This window comes from Channa argus, chromosome 7 (assembly GCF_033026475.1).
Source record: "Channa argus isolate prfri chromosome 7, Channa argus male v1.0, whole genome shotgun sequence".
In the NCBI taxonomy this organism is placed as follows: Eukaryota; Metazoa; Chordata; class Actinopteri; order Anabantiformes; family Channidae; genus Channa; species Channa argus.
Window position 1 is genome coordinate 666,061 of NC_090203.1, and position 21,455 is coordinate 687,515.

Consider the following 21,455-nt stretch of genomic DNA (forward strand, 5'->3'; position numbering starts at 1 on the left):
GTTCATGAACCCTTCAGTTGGTTTGATTCACAACACCTCCGACCTTTGGACCCTCTATGCAGCTGACCACCAACGATTTCAAGTTGCTGAAGAGGCCTACTGGCTACTGGGTCAGGTGTTCCAAAATGATGAAAACGCCTCAAAAAGATGTTAAAAATTCACGGGACTTCAGAAACATAAAAACCTGTGTCATTACTCAGCAACAGAATGTGAATCTAACCTTCTCCCCTGTTTGTAATTTCCGTTAAAAGCCTATATTATCACTGAAAAGCAATTAAAACACTTGAGTTTCATATTATAGCCCAAAAACAAAAGTCAGACTGATACAAAGAGAAAAATAACAAGAAAATTAAAACCTATTTAAAGTTAAGACAGGATAAACAGCTGGTCGCCTTTCTCTTCATATGATTGAGGAATTAACTGTTAAAGTGTGTTTATATTTCACAGAAGAGCATAATTTCTCTTCATATATATTACATTTAAAAATAAAAAGTGATTCAAATGAGGGAAGCAGTGGAACAAATAGGCAAAGTTTGGTGTAGATGACTGATTTAAAAAAACAAAAACCCACAGAGGACCAAACAGACTGAAGTCAAAATGACTTACATTAAATTCTTCTTAGCAAAAGTTTTATATAAAACTTCATACACTACTCGTAAGAAGTTAGGGATATTCAGGATACTTAAAATGCTCTATAACCTTTACAGATGAACTTAATTTGACCTTCTCTAAACCTTTAAAAGCCACATGTCCAACTGTTCAATGTGTCAGTACTTACTGCATAACATGCTGCTCTCTAACAAGGTGACTGCAAAGATTTCACCCAAAAGTTGAACATACCTAACTTTTTGTGAGGATTGTTTTTAAGAGTCAAGAAATATAACGATTAAAACTGTTAGAAACAGAGTCTGCTTCATAAAAGGACCAACTGTTTTAGACAAAAATCATTTAAGACTGAGGCTCCAAACCACAGCTGCAGAGGACATGAGGACATCAGCATCCACAGGAAGGATTTTTCCTTTAAAGTAGTGGACTAATATACTGCTTGCCACAGGGAGGACAGAGGTCAGGCTAGAAAGACAGGTGGACACTGCAACGCTGTCAGTGCTAACATTGGTGCCTCTGGTAAAGGCAAATGGTGGAAGTGTTCGCAGTTTAGAAAAAAGTATAAAATCTAGATCAAGGAGACCCAACAGTGAATTTGGTTAATTTGAATTTCATAAAAATTAATCTCTTCCTGCCAGTGTAAAAAATAAAATAAAAATTACTGAGGACTTTATTTCAACTGAATTTATTAAACCTTTGTCCATGTATTTCAGATTGCTAAATAGAAACTTGAGTGCCATTTATGCGGAACAGAGTCTTTGTCAGTTAAAGGTTTCCTGCTTTTAAAAGTGTCCCTAAATGTTTCCATCCAGAACACGACTACACTTAAAAAAAATAAAACAAAAAAAAAAAAAAACGAGGGCCACACTTTTTAGCTCTTGTTCCGTGGACAAAAATGCACAAATGCACTTCAAAGTTCACCTGAGACTCAGAGTCAGATTGTTCAGTCATCTTACTACATTGATTCTAAATTTATTAAAGTTGGTGTTTTTAAGACAAGTTTCATTCCCCTGTTCTTCTGAGTTGTGTGGAGGGATTTGATTTTTTTTTTTTTTTTTTTTGCCAAACTAGCCGTTGTGTCAGACTTTGAGATTTAGGAGAAATTCACACCCTTTGATGAAGCGCTTGTATGAACCAGAGTACACTGATGAAAACAGCAGGTTTTATCCATGAGCTGTTAATTTGTAATTTTACAACCTCCAGAATCTTTCACATCATCCGCCTATGAAAAATAGTCTCCACATGCATAGAACAATCTGCAAACTGTGTATTATGTCCATTCGAATCAAAAAATTTCCAGGTTTATTTGGCTCATGGACGGCTGACATTTAATGTGAGTTTCAGGTGAACTTTGAAGTGGATTTAATCAATGTAGTCACATTCTGGGTGGAAACATTCACAAGCACTGAGAAAAGAAAGCAAAAAAGATGTGTCACAAATAGCACTAAAGTTTTTATTCGGACCAGGTTGAAAAATCCAGAACTATTTTTTTAAACACGATTTGATATGTGAAAGCTCAGTAAAACTGAACAGCAGCCTGCAGCCTCCCATCTGCTGGAGACTTTAAATTATTACATCTTCAGTAAAAAGAATTATAATTTATACCTAATTAATTTGACTTTGCTGACAAGAATATCAAAACAAATATGCAACCTATAGTTTTAGTTGAATAATTACTTTTTGCCGTTTCTTGGCGACGTCAAAATGTGGAGTTTTTGAACTTAAAAACTGCACATAAACAATATTTTAGAGAATGTTTGAGTGCAGCTCATTTGTTTCAAACCTTTAAAGATTTGTGATCTGAAGAGGTAAAGGTTCGCAATATTTCACACAAAAGAAAATTGTAGACCCAGGTTGGCCATTATTCACTTTAAACTAATAGAAACCATATAGACATGAAAATAATTAGTTTAAATTTTCAGTCTGTTGTTGTGGGAGTTTTATGATACAGGATTTAATTTCTTGCGTAAATTTCATGATATTGACAAAAAGAGAAAATGCAATGACAGTAAAAATCTATATTTTTGATCAGCATATGATTTTTTTGTAATCTTTACAGCAGTATTTTAGTGGTTTGATGCTTTTAGTGTCTCCTTTGTTCCTTAAAAAAATAAAATTAAGTCTTTTAAAAAGGAGAGAAACATGTGGGTCCTGTTTCTCTCTATTCAAAGTTTAAAAAGACGTCACACACTGACATACACTCTGCACTGTGACTGATTCATAATTAGGAGATATTTGCAGGTCAGTGCCTCCTCGGCTGTAACTGAAAACAACTGAAACCAGAAGGCCAGATGTTTGTAGGTGTATTAAAAAGGTATATTGCATTAAAAAAAAGAAAAGAAAAGAAAAGATTATTCTTGTGTGCGGAGTCTCTCCTGCTCAGCCGGAGCCGGGCCACCATTACTGGACTCCTGCTTCCCATCTTTCGTCCAAGGTAACCCCTTGCTCTTTATATGCAAAATTAGGTCAAGGATGAACGCCACTGTCGCCAGGAAACCAAACGCCTAGTGGAGGAAGGAAAGAACACACAAAGGAAAGAAAAAAAACATCTTTTGTAAGTTTAAAGCAGAGATGATGAGGTAGGAAAGAAAGGGAAAGAGCAGAAATGGAAACAAGGAAGCTAAAAAAGGAAAGAGGAGGAGTAAGCAGTAAAGGAGAGGATGGCTGTAAAATAGGGAAGGTTAGGAAGGAAATACAGAAGGAAGAAGGGGATATGCAACAAGAAAGGAAGTTAGAAAAGGTGAAGAGTGGAGGTAGAGAAGTAAATGTGGCTGTAGCAAAAGGAAATTAGGAGGTTGGGAGGAAAAATGATGGAAGAACAGAAGGGAAAAAAGACATGAGTAAATAAGGAAGAAGAAAAAGGAGGAGGAGAAGGAAGAGAGGTCTTGAAGGGCAGGCAAAGAAGATTTTTTTAGGAAAAGAGAAAAAGTTGTAGTAAGACAGGAAAGAATGAGACAGGAGAAGGAGGTAGGGAATGGTACAAAATAAAGAGCTAGGGAAGGAAGGAAGGAAGGAAGGAAAGACTGAGTTTAAGAAAGAAAAACTGAGTAGACACTAAGCAAGATCACAAGACAGTGAGGACAAAGGAGAATGCAGGGAAAGACAAGACAGAAATTGGAAAGAAAGGTGGAATGAAATAAGCTGCTAGGAAAGTCCTGGAGAAGGCAGGAAGGAAAAAGGAGGTGGCATTTAGCATAACGCAAAGGAAGGGGAAAAGGAATGTAAATAAAGAAGTCGAAAAAAGATCAGAAAGAAAAGAAGGCGGCAGGACAGGACAGCTGTGTGTGAGTGTGTAGCCTTTTCATACCACTGCAGTTTTCTCCGGGGTCGTCCCACTGTTGTCTGCAGCGAAAACGATTGAGGACAGAAGGAACAAGACGGCGATTCCCCCAGTGTAAATAACGTCCTGCAGAAGAGAAGGAGAAAAAATATGCAGTCAGTAAATTAAATATCATTATACAATGTCCAACACACAGTTCAGTCAAACCAGCAAATATGTAAACTGCAGAACATTTCTAATTTATCTTTAAGAGGAACATTAGTTTCTTTAAAAAAACAAAAAAAAAACAAAGATTCTTGTTTGTGTACAAACCCACTTCCCCAGCAGTAAATGATCCTACTGTTAAATTCTCTTTCAAACAAACTGAACTGTCATCTTTGTAATGGAGGACTGAGCTCAGTTCCTATTAAACTCAGCACCTAGAATTGATCAAATAAAGGACAGTAGAGCAGCAGTTCCCAACCCTGGTCCCACCAGCCTGCTGGTTTTGCAACCTAACCACTGCTGATTACCTGGATCAGGTGTGTTCAGCTAATTAGAAGCTGGAAGATACCATCTTAGATGAGGGTGGGGTGAAGGGATTTACAAAGTGGATTGGTATCTTCCAGCCTCTGATTACCTGGATCGGCTGTGTACATCTAACAGGCAAAAGCTGGAAGGGGGGGGAAGCTGAGGACCAGGTTGGGGAACCTGCAGTAGATGATTTACAGACAGTCCTGTCCAGCAGGCGACGCCGAAGCTGCACTAAACCGATAAAGTCAACGGAAGAAGAAGATGCTGCGGCCTGAAGAACTGCGTTCACTGTGAAACATGTTCTCATATTACTGCCCCAGGCGCCATCTGACCGTTTATGTCGCTATATTTCACACGCGACATGTTTTTCCTGTCGTTCCAAGCCGTGGAGGTGCTGTGTTCCCGGGTGTAAAGGCTACGATGAGGCCAAGTCGATGAGCGTTATTTTCCACGGTTTACAAACCAGAGACCTGCAGCGCTGCCGAACATGGCTGAAAGCCATAAAAAACCCCGACTGGACGAAAACACCCCCGTTTCTAAATACAGCGGCGTGAGAGTGTGCAGCCTACACTTTAGACCGGAGGACTTCCGAGCAAAGATAATGAACAGTTCGCCTAAACCCACGTTAAAGAGCGGGGCTGTGCCGTCTGTGTTCCCCGGGACAGAGCATGGAGAGCCCGGCGGGGAGGAGACGTCTCCTCCTCCTCCTAAAAGAGCCAGAAGTCAGGTACATGCTAATTGAACTGCAGGGGAAAATAGTTTTCGCCTTTACGGGTCGGTGACAACATATTAATTCAAAGCGTGTTTAGTAAGGATCAGGAATCAGGAACGGACGCCTCACTGTGTCCAGAGGCTTCACCTGTTTCCTACATTTAGGCAGAGAAATCCTTTAGATTACAACACACACATTCACTGAGACCTTCTCCAGATCCAGTCAGTGGACACCAAATTATTGAATGTCCCTCTGCATGTTGTTCCAGGTTTCTGGGGCAGAACAGGAGAAACCTTCAGAAGAACTTTTGATGTCCACTCACTTGTTTTGGGCAAAGAGCAACCATCTACATTTTTATTACATCCATAATGCAGTCAGCGTCACCTTCATTTAAATTTTTGACTGAAAAACATTTCACATACTGGTCTGGTACCGTTAGCGAGTGTATACGTGGACTCGACTGCACCATCTTAAGCCAGACGCCCCATTGTAAAGTCATCAAAACATCGTAAATCTTGATGCAACAAATTTGTTGAGTTTGTTTAGGTATTACGATGAAGTTTAAGTGGCTGTTTTCCCAGTAAAACAGTTCTTTAGGTGATTTACAAAGATTGACAAGTCCTCTATAGAAACCAGGCACAGTGTCAGTGCTAAGCTGTTTTCTGGTTGTTCTCAGACAGAGGCTGAAGGAAGCTCCTCTCAGTCCCTTCCAGCTGCAGGGTCAGACAAAAGCTGCTCCTGTTCTGCTCACAGGATGAACATTTATTGAGGGTGAGGTGGATCAAACCCACAGGGAGAGAATGTTTTCATAGTGCAAGAGCGAATGTAGAGCAGTGACCAGGTAACTGACTGACATGATGAGGACACACCTCAGGTGATTCAGCAGATTTCAAAACACCACAACATCGTCATGTTGGATCAAAGTGCTGCAGGTCGTTTGTCATTATTTGACTTTAAGTAAAAGTAAACGTCTGAGCTAAAAGTTACTAGTATTTATATTTTATGTTATTTTTCTTCAGGGAAATATTGTGATATAACAAACTAAAATACTGATGTGTTACTGTCATTACATGGTGCTTTTTTATAAGTTTGTTCAGTTTAGAGCACAAATGTGGAATGAGGTAACTTTCTCCTTTATTCACGTAGGTTTAAGTTTTATTTTTACTACATTTCATCCCACATTTGCATTTTGTTTATTGCTCCTAACCAAAGGGTCAGTTAGCAAATAGAAAAAATGAAAGTTGATTTTTCAAAGTAAATAGTCAGAATTGTTTTTTTTTTGTTTTTTTTTAAATATATATGTGGTTCCTTTCTTGTATCTGTACAGGGGCCTGGTGGTTCGAATCCCACCCTGCCCAGTCACCAAGGAGCACCTTGGTGCTGTTCCCAAGGCTGGATAAAAATGGGAGGATTGTGACAGAAAGGCGTAAAAATCAATGTGCTGAGGCGGAATGTGACGAGACTTGTTGAGCTTTTCCTTGAATCTGTACAAGACAAAGATTTCTGCAAAAACTTGCATACGAGGCACATGTGGAACATCTGGACAAGATGTGTACAGCCACATCATCAAGTAAGATGGAACTGACTTTTGTATTGCTGTACTGCTACTTTCAACACATTTACTTAGTATTTCAACTCTACTACACAAGTTGAAGTTGTACTTCTACCTGTAACAGAGTACTTCTTTAGGCAGGTACTTGCACTTTTGAGTGTCGGTACTTTTGCTCTGCCTGGCACATGGCACAACTCGCTACTAATTTTATGCAGAGCTGCAAAGATAAGTTGACCAATCAATAAGTGGACTGACAAAATATTAATCAGCAACTATTTTGAGAATTTTTTTGGCCATTTTTCCCTGTGCTTATCATGGTACTAAACTGAATGTGTCTGTGTGTCATAAGCCATTTACAGTAAATACACAAAAGTTTCAAGCACAGATTAATGAGAGTAGTGACTTAGAAAATGTCACATGTATGTTTCTGTGAAACTCAGACAATCCGCCCAGTCTGGACAATCAATCTACGAATACATTCATCCTTGTTCCTTTTTGTTTAAATCAGTTTCACACTTGTGTAATGTGTGTTTCCATGGTACTTCCAGTTATAAGCCTAACATGAAATGTTCAAACAATTTAGTTGACTTTTGTCAGTTTATGGCAAAAAAAAAAAAAAAAGACTGTAAAGATCAAACAAAGGGATTTAAACAGGAAGTGGTGTGTTTGAGCAAAGGCACGGACACAAGTGCCAACATTCAACAGCTAATTTATGACGCATTTTATATCATATGGCACAGAAAAAAACTGGATGTAGCAGTAACAAAGTCTAAAAAATTAATTTTAACTGTATTCTTTTGTTTTCCTGCTTTTCCCATAAAATGTTTTATATGCATCGTTTGTTTTTTGTCATGTAAATGAGGTACTTTTAAAATCCTGATTCACTCGAGTAACATTGTGGGGTTAGAATGGGAGCCCTGGTTGTTTGAGCCAACATTTGACATTTAGTCACTTTTTCCACCAGAAATAGCTGAATAATCAGCTTCTGTTTAATGTACTGATTACTGGATGACTGTTAGTAGAAAAAACAATTCTAAATTACATTCTGCAGTTATAAAGAGCAATGTTTCTATAGATTCTTAGTGAATATGTGGAGTTTAGTTCTGGATGGTTTCAGAGACCTACAGGTGACAGGGAAAGTGTCACCTGTAGGTCTCTGAATCCAGACACACTTCAAGAGAAACAGTTTCCTCCTTTCGGAAAATAGTTCATACTCCAAACAGTCAATGTGATTCAGTAGCTACAGCAGCTCCAAAGTAAAGGTGGGGAGGATCTTACCAGTTTGGGCCAACAGTCGATGCCAACTTTGGTGTGCAGTCTGGTGGAGAGGAGGATGAGGAGCAGCAGGGTGAAGAGGAAGGCTGTGCAGCTGACAAACTCAAAGAAGTAAAGAGAGCCACAGCTAATGCAGCTGTTGACCACCTCCTCCAGGATGAAGGCCACAAAGGACAAGAGCTGATGGGGACAGAGAGACATGGGTAAACTTTTTCCGACAGGAACAGTGATCTATGAGATGTCTGACTTAGTGTTTGCCTCACTGTTCTGGATTCTCAGCTCAAGATCAGATTAAATACACAGATCATCACATCAGAGTAAAAATGAACAGCTTGCAGTAGTACAGTGATGTAATTCACAGGTCTCCCTGCGGTCAACTTTTCAGTATGTGGGGGACACTGGGTCACAATCATACTCACTTCTCAAGATTTTTTCTTATGAATTCATGAAGAATTCTAAACTTTTATGACCTTTAAAATGTTAAATTAAACATTCAACATAATTGATATACATAAAGCCCATAACTGATGATCTTTCAGATAATGAGAGCATCATTTACAGATCAGATACAGTGGTTAGTTAGTGGGATGAACACGGCTGTGTGTGATAACAGCAGCTGTGATGCTGAAGATAGAAACCAAATGCTGCAGCAGGCACTAGTGCACAAACTCATTTTGCTACGGTGTTACTTTATCTGTTTATGCAGAAATGGGAGAAAAAGTTGTCTGCACACGTCTGTCCTTGTACATAGAAAGCACCAGCATTCTGGACCACTTGGTAACAATCCAGATGTGTTTTTGTACAAATGTGTACAACACAGTGGTTAAATGTCAGATGCTGCACAACACACATACACAATCATTAGGACTGATGTCTGACTCTGTGTCAGACAGGCAGAAGTGGTCCAACCACTCACCTCTTTGTGTGTGTGTGTGTGTGTGTGTGTGTGTGTGTGTCCAAAAGTCCAACACACCATGTGGACATCCTGGGCAACGCACTCAACCGCACTGAGCTGAGTCAACAGGAAAAGCCCCATCTGTGGGAGAGAGATGTTGCTGCAGCACCCAGCCCACCTCCCATTACTGTCATTTACAGCATTTTCTGTTATGTTTGGACCAATAGCACACAAATGATTGTGTTGTTCTGGTCACTGTTGTATCAGTTGATGAAGCAGAATGTGCTTTGAGCTTATTCCTGCCAAACACACTAACCAGTTGTGAAATCAAAGAGTTCACTGGATGTGAGGGACAGGAAACACACAGGAAGTATAATTTTCCATTTTCTTTCCGTCTATGGAGCATATTTTGGTTGCATGGTAAACCAAACTTCAGACTAAAGTTTTTGTGTTAGAGGGAGTTTAGTGAGCTCAACATACATAAAAAGTCTGCATTTTGGTCCAACTCTAAACCACAGAGCTAAATTCAGAGCCTGTCACGTCACCCGAGTCTAAGAAAGAGTGACAACCTCTTCTTTATAAACCAGTTAAAATTGGAGGGGCTCTAGTAGTTTTCAGCATCTCCCTGCTGCTTGTTTGTGTTGAAAAAAAAGCGATGTCAGTGGTTAAATCTTCTTTCACATTTATGCAGAGCTTCTCTGGACAGTTTATGGACACAATGGTCCAAATCTGGAACAACCAGTCGAAAAACACTGGGTCCTACATTTGCCAAACTGCAACTGAGAGTTCCTATTATATAATGACAACTCAATAACTATAAGAGTGAAAACACCAGCGTCTGCAGCATGTGATCATATGATTGACAGAGAATATTCTCTAGCTTTTCTAATAATCAACTAAGTTCCTCTATTTTTCAAGCGAAAACTCCAAACATTTCATATGACTGGGTTTTTGTGAGGTAAATTCACATGGGAGAGTGTTGTAATAACTTGCTTTCTGAACCCTGATGACAGACGTGACCATATTTTTAACTAAGCTACCACAAATTTCATCACCGAGGAACTAAAAGAATGCAAAGTTCTCAAGAACTGGTTAATATTTCCAACAGTTCAAGAAATATGAAACTCAAAACCAGTGATGCTCAAAAGTATTTAGTACTAATGCTAATGAGAAATGTCATGTTATGTAGAAGCATGTCAAAAATAGATGCATATTGATACTATCAAGTCGTTTCTCTCCGACAGCAGGTGAACACACACCTCAGTACAGTCTTCAGATAAGACAACTGAGACACATCCTTATACAGCCATAAATAAAAGAGTGACAAATCTAGTGAGATGTTGACCTGACCTTCTTTGAGGTGAGTGAGTTATATTTTTCATTGAACAGTCTCTCCTGTGGCTGTGCCTCCTGCATAAACCGTGTACCCCTTTGCCCTGGTAAATGATTTCTACATTTTGTTTAAAAAAAAAAAAAAAAGTCAATAAAAGTTAACTTTTATTTACTATTTTTTAAACAAATTGACAGAGTTTAACAGAGTAAGGCTTGTTCTACAGTTTAAACTCTCAGCATTCAGCCAACATTAGTCTGCAACAAAAAATACGCTGACTATGGTTTCAAAGTAAATTAACTTATATGATTTGTGCTCATGGCATTAAAAGGATTAGTTAATTAGATCATTAAAAAAAAAAAACTTATTTCTCTTTAAGATTTATATTTCTCTGTTATCGTGTCAGAGGGAACTGCAGTGAAAGCCAACTCTACAAACTGTACTTTAACAGCAGTTTGATGCAACCTCAAATGCAGCTAAGTAACACAACAGGGCTTTAGTGGACTACATATGCACAGATCCGCTGATCACAGCTGTCCACAGCAAAAGCAAAGTCCACCTGTGCAGCTCCAAGATCATGTTCAGTAACATTCAACAGGAATACAGCCATTATGGTAACCACCAAACGATCCAGCCTGTAAGTGGGAATCCCCTGTCTGCCTGTCACAAAAAATGCATTTTAAGATGAACAGATCCATTAAGATACATTACTCAGTATTATCTGTGGCACAAATGTGCACTTGGACTCATTAAGTTCTTTTCACTCTATATGACCTCATAATAACCAACACAGATAAAATATAAACTATATGCTGTTCCCAAAAAAGTAGGAGCATATGTGCCACATTGATAAAGAAAAATCTCACTAGAAAGGATGTTTTTTTAACATATTTTGAACATTAGAGAGAATGATGTTAGCAGCAGCTGTGCAACAATAACAAAAAAGTCAAACCCACCCACAGTAATTGGCCTACACTCTGTACGGTCCCTGAATGCAGCACAGCCACAGACAGCACACTCACATCATTTCTAACAGCAGGATAATGCTATGGCTTCTGTGTAGACAGTGTTTTACTCTGTTATAATGTGAAGACTGCACACAAAGGATTAATCAGATCAACTGAATGTATCACCCAGCCCCACACGAAGGTGGTGATTCTAGTTTTCCTTTAGACAGTGAATGTACAGGATCCATAGAAAGTGAATCACAATTCAGACAAACAGGGTGGACGATAAGAGACACTTTCTTTTCTCTTCATTTGTACTGAACCTCACACTCTTACCAAGGATTTTACTCTCCTGCGTTTACTAAAAACAGATCCACAGTTTCACTTGTTAAGTTAAGATGGTAATAGATAGTAATCCAGCAGGAAGACTGCTGCTCTTGGTTGGAGTTGACCCTGTCCTAACGACAGACGGTTGGTTTCCCACGACTGTAATATGCTGTAATGTCTTGAGACTGTTCAGCACATAAAGCTTCTATTTACTGTACCGTATGCTAGTAAGGCTAGTTGGTCTTATTAAATCAAATAGTTGCAAATGACAAAAACATAAAAAATGAAAAAGGATTCACTTTAAGCACACGTGAGCAGAGAGTAATGGTCAAATCAAATGTGCGTAATGTGCAAACTTCCATAAAAAAAATGCTTTTTACAGTAAAAACTGAATGACAAATCTGTGGCTTTCGAATTATCAGTTTTTGCAGATATTTATGTGCAACCTCCTCCCAGGCCTTCTGCAGAACTCCCCAAAGACCTGCAGTGCTGGTTGGGTAGTGTTCCCGAACCCTTAATTTTTATCAGATCCAGTGATTAAGCTGGCCAAGTCATCACTGGAAGTATTCCAGCAGCTACTTTATTCTCAAGATAGTTCTTATACAACCAGGAAGAATGTTTGGGGTCAGTGACTTGCTTGATAATGAAGTTAGCCCCAACCAGTCATTGCCCAGAGGGAACGTCATGTCTCCTCAGTATGAAGTGGCTAGTTGAAGAGACCATGCCAAAACATCCCCAGATAATCATGTTTCCAATTCCAGGCTCCCTTTAGGCAGGGATCAATCCTCTTTTCATTAGCTCTGTGTCTGACACATGTTCTTCACTTGGATTCAAACATCTCAAACTTTGACTCATCAGTCTGCAAGACTTTGTCCAGCTTCCAGCTGCATGATGTCTCTACAGACTACAGTGTACACTTAAGATTTATTCATAAATTTCTTGGCTACATCTTGTAGAGAATACATTTCCTTTCTCAAACAAGTATAGAATAATTACTTTCTAAGGAAAGTTGTTCCTGTTTGGCCATTTTTTAATTCTACTTCATACTGATTAGATAGGTCACTTTCCCTGTGGAGGAAGAGCCAAATAAAAACAAAGTAAGTAATATTAGTTTAATGGACATGAACTTATCTTAAGAGGTTTTAACACCAAGGAGGGATTTAAGAACATTACCTCTTAAATTCATGAAAAAAACAAAAAAACTCATCAGTAGATTGCCACAGACATGTCAGGCAGTTATTGCTGAAAGTAAAGTTGATCAAATTTGATTTGACCAACATTCTGTAGTCAAATATGCTTAAAATGACTTGTTTTCATTTCTTGTGTGTTTTGCGACCCTTTTACAACAATCTGATTGAATAAAAACCACCAAAGGATAATAAAAACAGAAAGCTGTTCAGACGTTTCCAAACTATAGTTTCGGCAGTATAAACTGCTCCTGAGCCCTGTCCTCCCTCAGACATGCTTTGGTCAGCACTCACAAAGTTGTTTAACAGTTGAGGCCTTATGCTCCATACAGAACAGACAGCAGAGTGTCCTCCCTCCCTCCAGATCCTGTCTGCTCTTTTGTCCAAATGCCAGCAGCATGCAAAGGGCTGGGCCGGATGCATGCTCACTCTCAGTGTTGCAACAGTGAAGGGTCAACAGATCTGAGATCTGCTAACGACAGCTCTCTGCTCCCAAACCGTCACGTCTGCAACACTTTCACTTCCCAGTTGGCTGCTTCCTGCAGAGCTGCAAGAGGAGGAAGGTCCAGTCACACAGAGGTCACACACACACACACACCTGTCCTCATCACTTCAGGGGACACTGACAAACCTGAGAACATTTTCTAAGAAGGATGAAAGTATTTCTCTGCATCCTTCCATGTTTTCCTCTGATAAGAAGCCACAGATCTGTTAGGTTATACAGTGATTGGGGTAGTTTTGTAAGTTAGTTCAGCGCTGCATCCCGTCTGTCTCTTCATCCCTTCATTGACTCTCTGAAATATGAAACGTCTCAGTTTTAACGCGGTTATTTCATAGTTGGGGAGGCAGCAGTGCAAAAAGTTAGTTACTGTAAGTTTCATCCTGAATATTAATGAACCATATAATTACAGTTTCATCAGACAGGTCAGTGGTGGAAAATGAGAAATTTTGTATCAAGCAGCAAAAACAGACAATATTTACCAGAAGCTGTGTCTGATCAGTCGTGCGCTGTGCACAGAGCATCCAGAGCAGTTAAAACCTCCACATGCACGGCTGCTGTGTTCACATGTGAACCAACAAGCAGCAGGAGGTCAGTCAAAATTCAGTTGGTTTGACATAGAATATCTGGTGACTGGCCAGAATAAATATTGGGAGGTGGAGGGCAAATTTTCATTTTTCATATTGGTAATACAAAATGAAACGAGTAAACAGTCTGCTTATATAGTGCTTTTATCCAAAGACAACTGGTTGAACCACTCTGTGTAGTTCGGGATGACTGCTCATGCAACTGAGCTACAGCCAGGGCACATTTTGGTGGAGGTGTGGCTCCTTGGTCGCCTGTCGAGGTTAAGTGTTTGATTCCCGTGATACTAAATATATTTTTGTGTAAATTACAAACATATGTCATATCATGTCATAAAAGACAAAGTGAAGAAGTAAATCCTCATGTTTACACAGACACTTGTGTAGAAATAAAATTGTCGTGACAGCGAAGCAGCTCTGTGCTCCATCAGTCCAACACTGGGTGACCAGTGCATATCCACATGTATGTTAAAATTAATAAACACAATAAACTGTTCAGCCACATTTCTGCAAATATTTTATCAGGCACATTTAGCAGCGACTGAAGCAGAAATACACAACCATTTCCCCTCCGATTACTCACTGCACCACACTGTTAACAAACCACAAGCTGGGAGCAAAGTTCCCCTCCTGTTAGCAGTCTGGACAGAGACCGAGCAAAAAACCGTCTGTATTTTTCTCATCTGATCTCGTCTCACTGATCTGATTTTCTGTTTGAAGCACAGTCACTTGTTCTTTAGGAGAGACATTTAAAATGTTGAGTTTAAGTTAAAATATACACTTAACATTAAACATGTACTTAATCTCTAACTTAACTTAATGTTTACGTTCAGCCCACGAGGACCCAGAACAAATCAGCATAACAAATTAAACGACAATCCTTGGAGATTTGTGGGTAAATTAGTTTGTAACAGCACAAACAAAGAGATATTCTGACCCAAAACAGTATGTTCTAAGTACTGCAATAGACGTTGTAGAAACAATGGAAACTAATAAAATGTACAGTAGAGTTTTCTGAGAGCTACAGTGACCCTGATCTCCTGGCTTCACAGTCTGTGTTTTGTGTATACATAAACCAGACGAGTCAGTTGAGAATCAACTGTTTTGAGCTGTTGTGTCGTCATGCTCTTGAGCAACTGTCACTTTTCTAGGAAAACCATCCAATTTCATCTGGGCTGCAGAAATAGATGTGCAGGAGCAGCAACAGCAGCAACAGCAGCAGCAACAGCCCCACAGGTGGGAGTTGATATTAGCTGATATTATTTGTCAGTAATGACAAAGTCAGAGACTCAGTTAATTGATGACAGCTGGAATGGAGCAGCAAATTTGAAATATTGAGGATGGATTGATCATTGATTGGTGTGAAACATTCAGTTTTTTCCTGGAGCCAGAAAAAAAAGACGTAAAACTGAAGCAGAGAACAGCAAAAACAATCAAGCTTTATATGTTAAATTTAAGTTTGTTTTTGTGTTTTTTTTTATAGGCATCTTAAGACCTGCAGGTTAAGTGTAACACACCAACAGAAGGACAAACTGAGGGGGATCCAGTGCTGCTGCAGCAGAAAACCTCAGAAGTGTCAAGAACAAGAAAAAATGAATAAGAACTGAACTCACCACTTCTCCAATTTTAACCAGAAAGCGGATTTTATCTAGATGCGTCGATGGGACCATGCACCAGGAGGTTTTGGGATTCGAAACAGTCGTCGTACTGTAAACTTCTGTTGTGGCCATGATGAAGCTGAAACATAAGAAGAAAGTTGAGTGATACTCTGCAGAGCGTGACAGGGAAAGATGCACAGATCTGTTCAGTTTGAAGGACTCAGCCTGGTAAACGGTGGTTAAATACAGCAACTACATCAACCTTCTTGTCTTTTATGAGCTACACAGAATAAACATGTGGTGTCTGTTATGACACCTCATCATGTGCCCATCAAGGAGAAAAATCACCTTTTCAGTCAAATGTTCAAAGCCCTTTTTATCTCGTGCAGCGAGCAGCAACAGCCCTGACTCTAGGTTTACAATGTGTAGCCAGATTTACAGACACGTCTCAATTGTGTAAAAAAAAAAAGAGTCAGGTCCATCTATATTTGGACAGTGACACCAGTGTGCTTTCATTTAACGGTGCATGAACAATGTAGGATTTACAAACATTTATTTGTACAACCAATTTTAGGGGCTTCAAAGTGTTTAGGTTGGACAGACTGTCATTATCATAAATTAAACTGTCACTTTTTAAAGTCAGTTGCAAATCTTTTGCAGCCAAGGACTGAAGTCTGGAAGCCACAGATATCACCAGATGTTGGGTTTCTTCCCTGCCAGGACTTTACTGCAGCTGTCTTTACTTTCTTCTTGTTTTGGGATAAATTTACTTTCAGCAAAGTTGTTCAAATTTATGTTTTCATTGACTTGATTTGCATTTTGTTTTTTTTGTGTCTTCCCCTGACATGAGTCACCACTGATCAGTGGGATGAGAGCTGCCTGCACTGGTGGGGCTAAAATTCTGGAAGCAAAATGTGGTTTTCTTTACACTGAGGGAGGCTTTTGAGAGTTTTTTTTATGCTCAGTCTTGTGAGCTTTTATAAATAAGAAAAAGTTGTTTGGACTGCGGGAGTTTTTTTTTTTACTTTTGATTGCCTTCAGCAAAATGAAACACAGCTCACATAAGGGTTAAGGTCAGGTGACTGACTTGCTCACTGCAAATCTTATTGCTTCTTTACGTGAAAGAACAAACAGGTGAAAACCACCAAAATCAACTGTGGCAGAAAAACCTATTTACAACAGTCAGCCAGATTAATAACATCCTCCAGGAGGTCAGCATGTCTGTGTTAGAGTCAACAATCAAGAGAAGACTTCAGCGAGGTTTCCGTTCAACAATAGTTTGTTTTCTCCCTGGTAAAAATTGTAGATAATGGGTCAAACCTGCTGGTCAGAACTCCTGGTGTTTTATTAAGGTCAGTGTCAAAATCACTGAGCTGCTGCTTCTCACGTTTAACCAGTGATGAGGCTGCATTATCGTTTAAAAAGACAAATGTGGTTTCAGCTTCACTAATGAACATATCTGTGAGAACACGGCGTTGCCTGTGTTGCTGGTGTATTTTATAACTTTGAGGAGTGAGAAGGAAGATGCTCTATTCTGTAACACTGGAGTGGACGGAGTGACACTGTAGCATACAGTCAGTTTCAGTCCAACTCTTCCAGTTAGTCCTTCATTTATATCAATACTTTAAGCTGATAAACTTAGTATTTTGTAACCTTTGACATTTTTAATCTCAATAATTGTTAGCTCCAGTACTGGGATCAAGTCCTGAAACTATACTGTGTCTTAACGATACTGTAGGTGAATGTAAGAATAGGATCAAAATCAGCGGATAGCTAATTCTGAAAGTATCAGATCAGTATCAGATGCAAAAACATTGGAACATCACTAATTGTTGTTAATTGTTCATTGTTCATTCACTGTTCATTAAATAAGAAAACAGACACTTGTGTTAAAATAAAGGTTGTTGATTCAAGGTTGTTGCCCTTCTTTTGTTAACTTGGTCCACATTATACAATACTGTCAAAAAGTTAGTGATGTTCAAATTTCAGGTGAAAGTTATGGAAAATGTAAAACATTCATGCTACAGTAAAATGATATCATGAAAGTAGGGCATTCAAGTCGAAGCAATCAATGGTAACTTTACATGGTAAGTTCTTCACATGATGTGAACTTCTTCATTTATCAACGTATTGAAACAAGATCTAACAGTGGCGGGTTTACCACAACAAATAAATGTCAATGTCTCAATAACTTGTTAGTTGTTGGGTGTCATCTTGGTCTCATGGTGTCAAAATGTGAACAGCACGATGAAGAGAACTGTTTAAACACAAATAGTCACTGAACCAGAACATTTAGTGGTTGATTCATGGATCAGACATCAGATTTTCGCAGTTAATCACCTTGTTAAAGAGCAGCATGTTATGCAATAAGTACTGACACATTGAACAGTTGGACATACGCCTTCAAAAGTTTAGAAAAGGTCAAATTAAGTTAATTTGTAAAGGTTAGAGTGCATTTTAGGTGCATTCTGAAATTTCACCCAAAAGTGAAATATCCCTAACTTTTTGTGAGTAGTGTATGTGTTTCTGATGGAGACAGTTACTGAACCAAACTATGTCCTGTAAAATAGATTCATTCTGGTCACCAGACCGGCAAAAAAAAAGAAAGAAAGAAAAACTCCCTTAGAGGAAGACGAGATGCTTGAGAAGATTCTTTGTGGGTTTTAGTGTCTGCGTGTGGATTGTGGCCCTGATGATAACAGTATGACTAGGGCTGGAGAAAAATGTTGATCTTCCAATTAACAGCAATTCTCCTGTGATAATTTTAATACTGTTTTCACAAAATCCACTGGTTGATTTTTGCTGCGCATCATCTTTTATGTCAACATTATTTGTATACAGATATTACGTGTTGTATGCGGTTCATCTAGGGCTACACAGTGTGGAAAACTAGTTATAACAAAGTGCACAAAAATGTTATTTCCAAAGTAAGGTAGACAACCGTGGACTAAATTAGCCATCAGCTGTGGACCCCCAGCAATATACTGGTCTGTCGTGACTCTGGTCAGTCATCTGAGTACAGCAGATCTGGAGAACGGCTCCATAAGAGGGAAAGAGTGAATAGGAGACTCTGTACACTGACATTCTGAGCTTAACTTTTCTTATTTCTAGAGAGATTATCTTTGACTACGAGATGTGAAGCGATGGAACCAGAGCGCATTTATTAACATACAGGTTAACATGATTTTTGCTCACCTGTTTTGCACTTATAGGCCCAAAAAACATGTATTGTTTGAGTCAGTTTAGTGTGCTATGTGAACTATACACTACTTTATACAAAGGAAGCAACAGTGGTGCTGGTGTGAAAGAAGAAAAAGGCAAACTACAGATTCTTAGAAGTGCTAATTGAAATATTGGTATGTATATCATGTAAGTAAATCACCCATCGAAAAAAATTTAACAGATTGTGGATTGTGTAAATCGAAACCAAATCAAATATGGAAAAATCAAACATCCCAAAAGCAAACAGGAACTGAATACAAGTCCAATAAAGACCTGACAGAGCATCACCAGGAGTTGGGACATTGTAACTCGTCCACAGTTCTTCTACTAGTTCAAACCACACACAGCTTGTTAAACACTATGTGACTGTCTAATCCCTTTTCCTCCACACCAAGCTGATTTTTCTTGTTATAACAAACATTTCACGTCATAAAAAGGAGACTTTAACATAAGATGACCAAAAACGCGACAGGCTTTATTATACGATAATTCCACTGTTCATATTTGACAGAAAAAACTGCTTTTTCTGCATCAACATAAAGCTTTAATGAGCCCAGTGGATCCAGAGAAGGACCTGACCTTGAATCTGAGTTTTAGAAGTGAAACAGCAACAACGACCTTGTTCCACAAGACTGGATCAGGTCAGTGTAATGTATTTATAGCACATTGACAACATTAACTCCAGACAACAATGCTCTCTGTCCAATCACATGGAGCAGAGTTTAATGACATTTCGGTTAAACTCCCATTGAAAGTGAAACCAGGTGCATGGACAGGTGCAGCGATAATTCTTCAGTTGTGCGGTTAATACACCAAGTCTACGGCAGCATCGCTAAATTACACTGTGCTCAAAGATTTTAAATATTCTCGCCTTTTTTACAAATAAACCAATGTCGGAAATCCCTTAAGATTTTAGTGAAAGCGTGTGTATGTTTTGCCGTAATCTGCTGTCATATATCTGATCTTTTATGACTTCTGCTTAGCTGTCGCTCGCTGTGTAGTTCGGTGGGAAATGTGAAGTGGATTACTACTTGATTTATGAGGTGGCCCACAGGAACTAAACCGTGTGTGAACGATCGGATCTTCTACTACACGCGCGAACAGTTTTTAACACACCTTTATCGTGTTTTTTAACTAAACTTTTAAAGGAAGTTTGTCGCCAGGCGGATCCTGAACCTTCGTCTCGAGGCTTCACGACAATTTTTAACGGCGGCCTGAAAAGCGCTAAACGTAGCGGCTAAAACAGGAAGTTAGTTTGTCGTAAGAAAAAGTGCAAAAAGGCGAATATATATTGAAAATATAAACTCACCTTTCACTTTTCTTCCAGTTCTACTAGAAAAAACCGACTCTCCCGTTTTGTGCTTGAACAGCTTGTTTTGTTTCTCTTGCGCTAAAACAACTTCCGCATTGACTCTACCTCCTTTATGGAAGCAGGAAACGCTGCGCTTCCTCTCGCCCTTCAAAATACAAGTTTATTTTCTAGCGTGTGTGCGTGCGTGCGTATTTACGTTAGTGTTACGTGTCAGTGAGTATTTTTTTCCAAAAGGAAAATTCAAATAATGTTTGTCTGGAAAATCATCCACAAAAGTCAAGTGCTGGTGACCTCTGACACCGGGAAAAAGAAGAGTGAAGATCTTAGGAGATTTGCTGTGATACTTTATTTTTGTTGTTCATTTATAAGTAATTCAGCAATACTCCTAATATTCAGTTAGTAATTGTTTTTATTAGATATTTGAAAACAAGGTAGCAGTAGAGAGCAACAAGGTAGTTGTGGAGAGCCAGTGTGTAGCAATGGATGTACACTGTTTCTCAGCGTGTTCTGTGGAATTGATTTGTGTAACTTGTTGCAATTGTGGATTGTGGAACCCAATAAAAGTTCAGTGTTTTTCATACAACGACCTCTGGAGTGGATAATTTTTGGACCAACAGACACAACGAGTAAGCCTGGCTCCACCCACTGTTGCTAAAATACAAAATTATTTTCAATAGGTAGAGCAGTTACTCTACAACTACTCTGAGAAACAGATGTCAATGTGTATTATTATTTCAGCCGTGCAGAATCTGCAGTGCACTGGGATTATAAAAGAAAGAAATATAAATTATAAAAATATGGAGGTTTCCGTGTTTTCTGGAAGAGAATGTGAGATTTGACAGTGTCTGGTCTATAACCTGCTGCTACTCCCACTGTAGGAATATCAAAAAGGTATAAATGTATTTTTGCCATTTTCTTTCTGTTTTAGGCTTTTTTAAGAATCTTTTAACTGAACATCTTTTCAACACGTCACTTTAGTGGAAGTGTGTTGATTCACTTTTGCTTTTGGAAACCAGGTAGATTTTCTCTGCACCTCAGTAATCCACATGCAGAAGCTGCCTTTCCTTACTTTTATTGTGCTTTAAGTATGAAACAAAGAACAACGTCCTGTCCTCTGGCGTTTCACTGAGTCTGCGTTAAAGTGCAAACCACTGTTTTACATTTCTCAGGAAATACTGTAGGGAATAAAGGTTTCAGTGCCTTTACTTTAGTCTGAATAATTCAGCGGCAAACAAGCACAATTTTACACTTGATCTCTACCTTGAACTTGTCATATTCTGTTTGTTGAAGATTTTCAAACTTCAACAGAGCAGTTTTCTTTTTAATTCACAAATCTTGTAGTCTAACACAACAAAGCACATGTCGTAGAGGCTCAGTCTGCTTTGGTCTTTAGTTTTTGACCTCAGCTGTGCAGCCAACATGTTTCTATTCTTTGTTACTGAATTAAACAGAGAAGGGCGTGTCTGCAGGAAACTGAAGAAATTCTGTATTCACATGCTGACAGTTTGTAAAACTGGGGGCTGCATCCTCTAAATCACAGAAGCTGCTTTCCGCCTTAGGCCTCAATGAATGTCATGAATAATCAGGAGGAAACTTTGTGAGTCAGAGAAGTTTTA

General features: G+C 38.9%; 1 protein-coding gene across 1 annotated transcript; it reads right to left on the reverse strand.

The window, feature by feature from the left end:
• Positions 1–1,642: 1,642 nt before the first annotated feature.
• On the reverse strand, positions 1,643–19,995 carry cmtm6 (CKLF-like MARVEL transmembrane domain containing 6). The gene is made up of 5 exons (XM_067509998.1): positions 19,837–19,995; positions 15,321–15,444; positions 7,942–8,118; positions 3,914–4,012; positions 1,643–3,110 (listed from the first exon to the last, which is right to left on the reverse strand). Exons 2-5 carry the CDS (start codon positions 15,435–15,437, stop codon positions 2,958–2,960), a joined length of 546 nt encoding a protein of 181 aa, XP_067366099.1. The 5' UTR covers positions 15,438–15,444; positions 19,837–19,995; the 3' UTR covers positions 1,643–2,957.
• Positions 19,996–21,455: the final 1,460 nt, after the last annotated feature.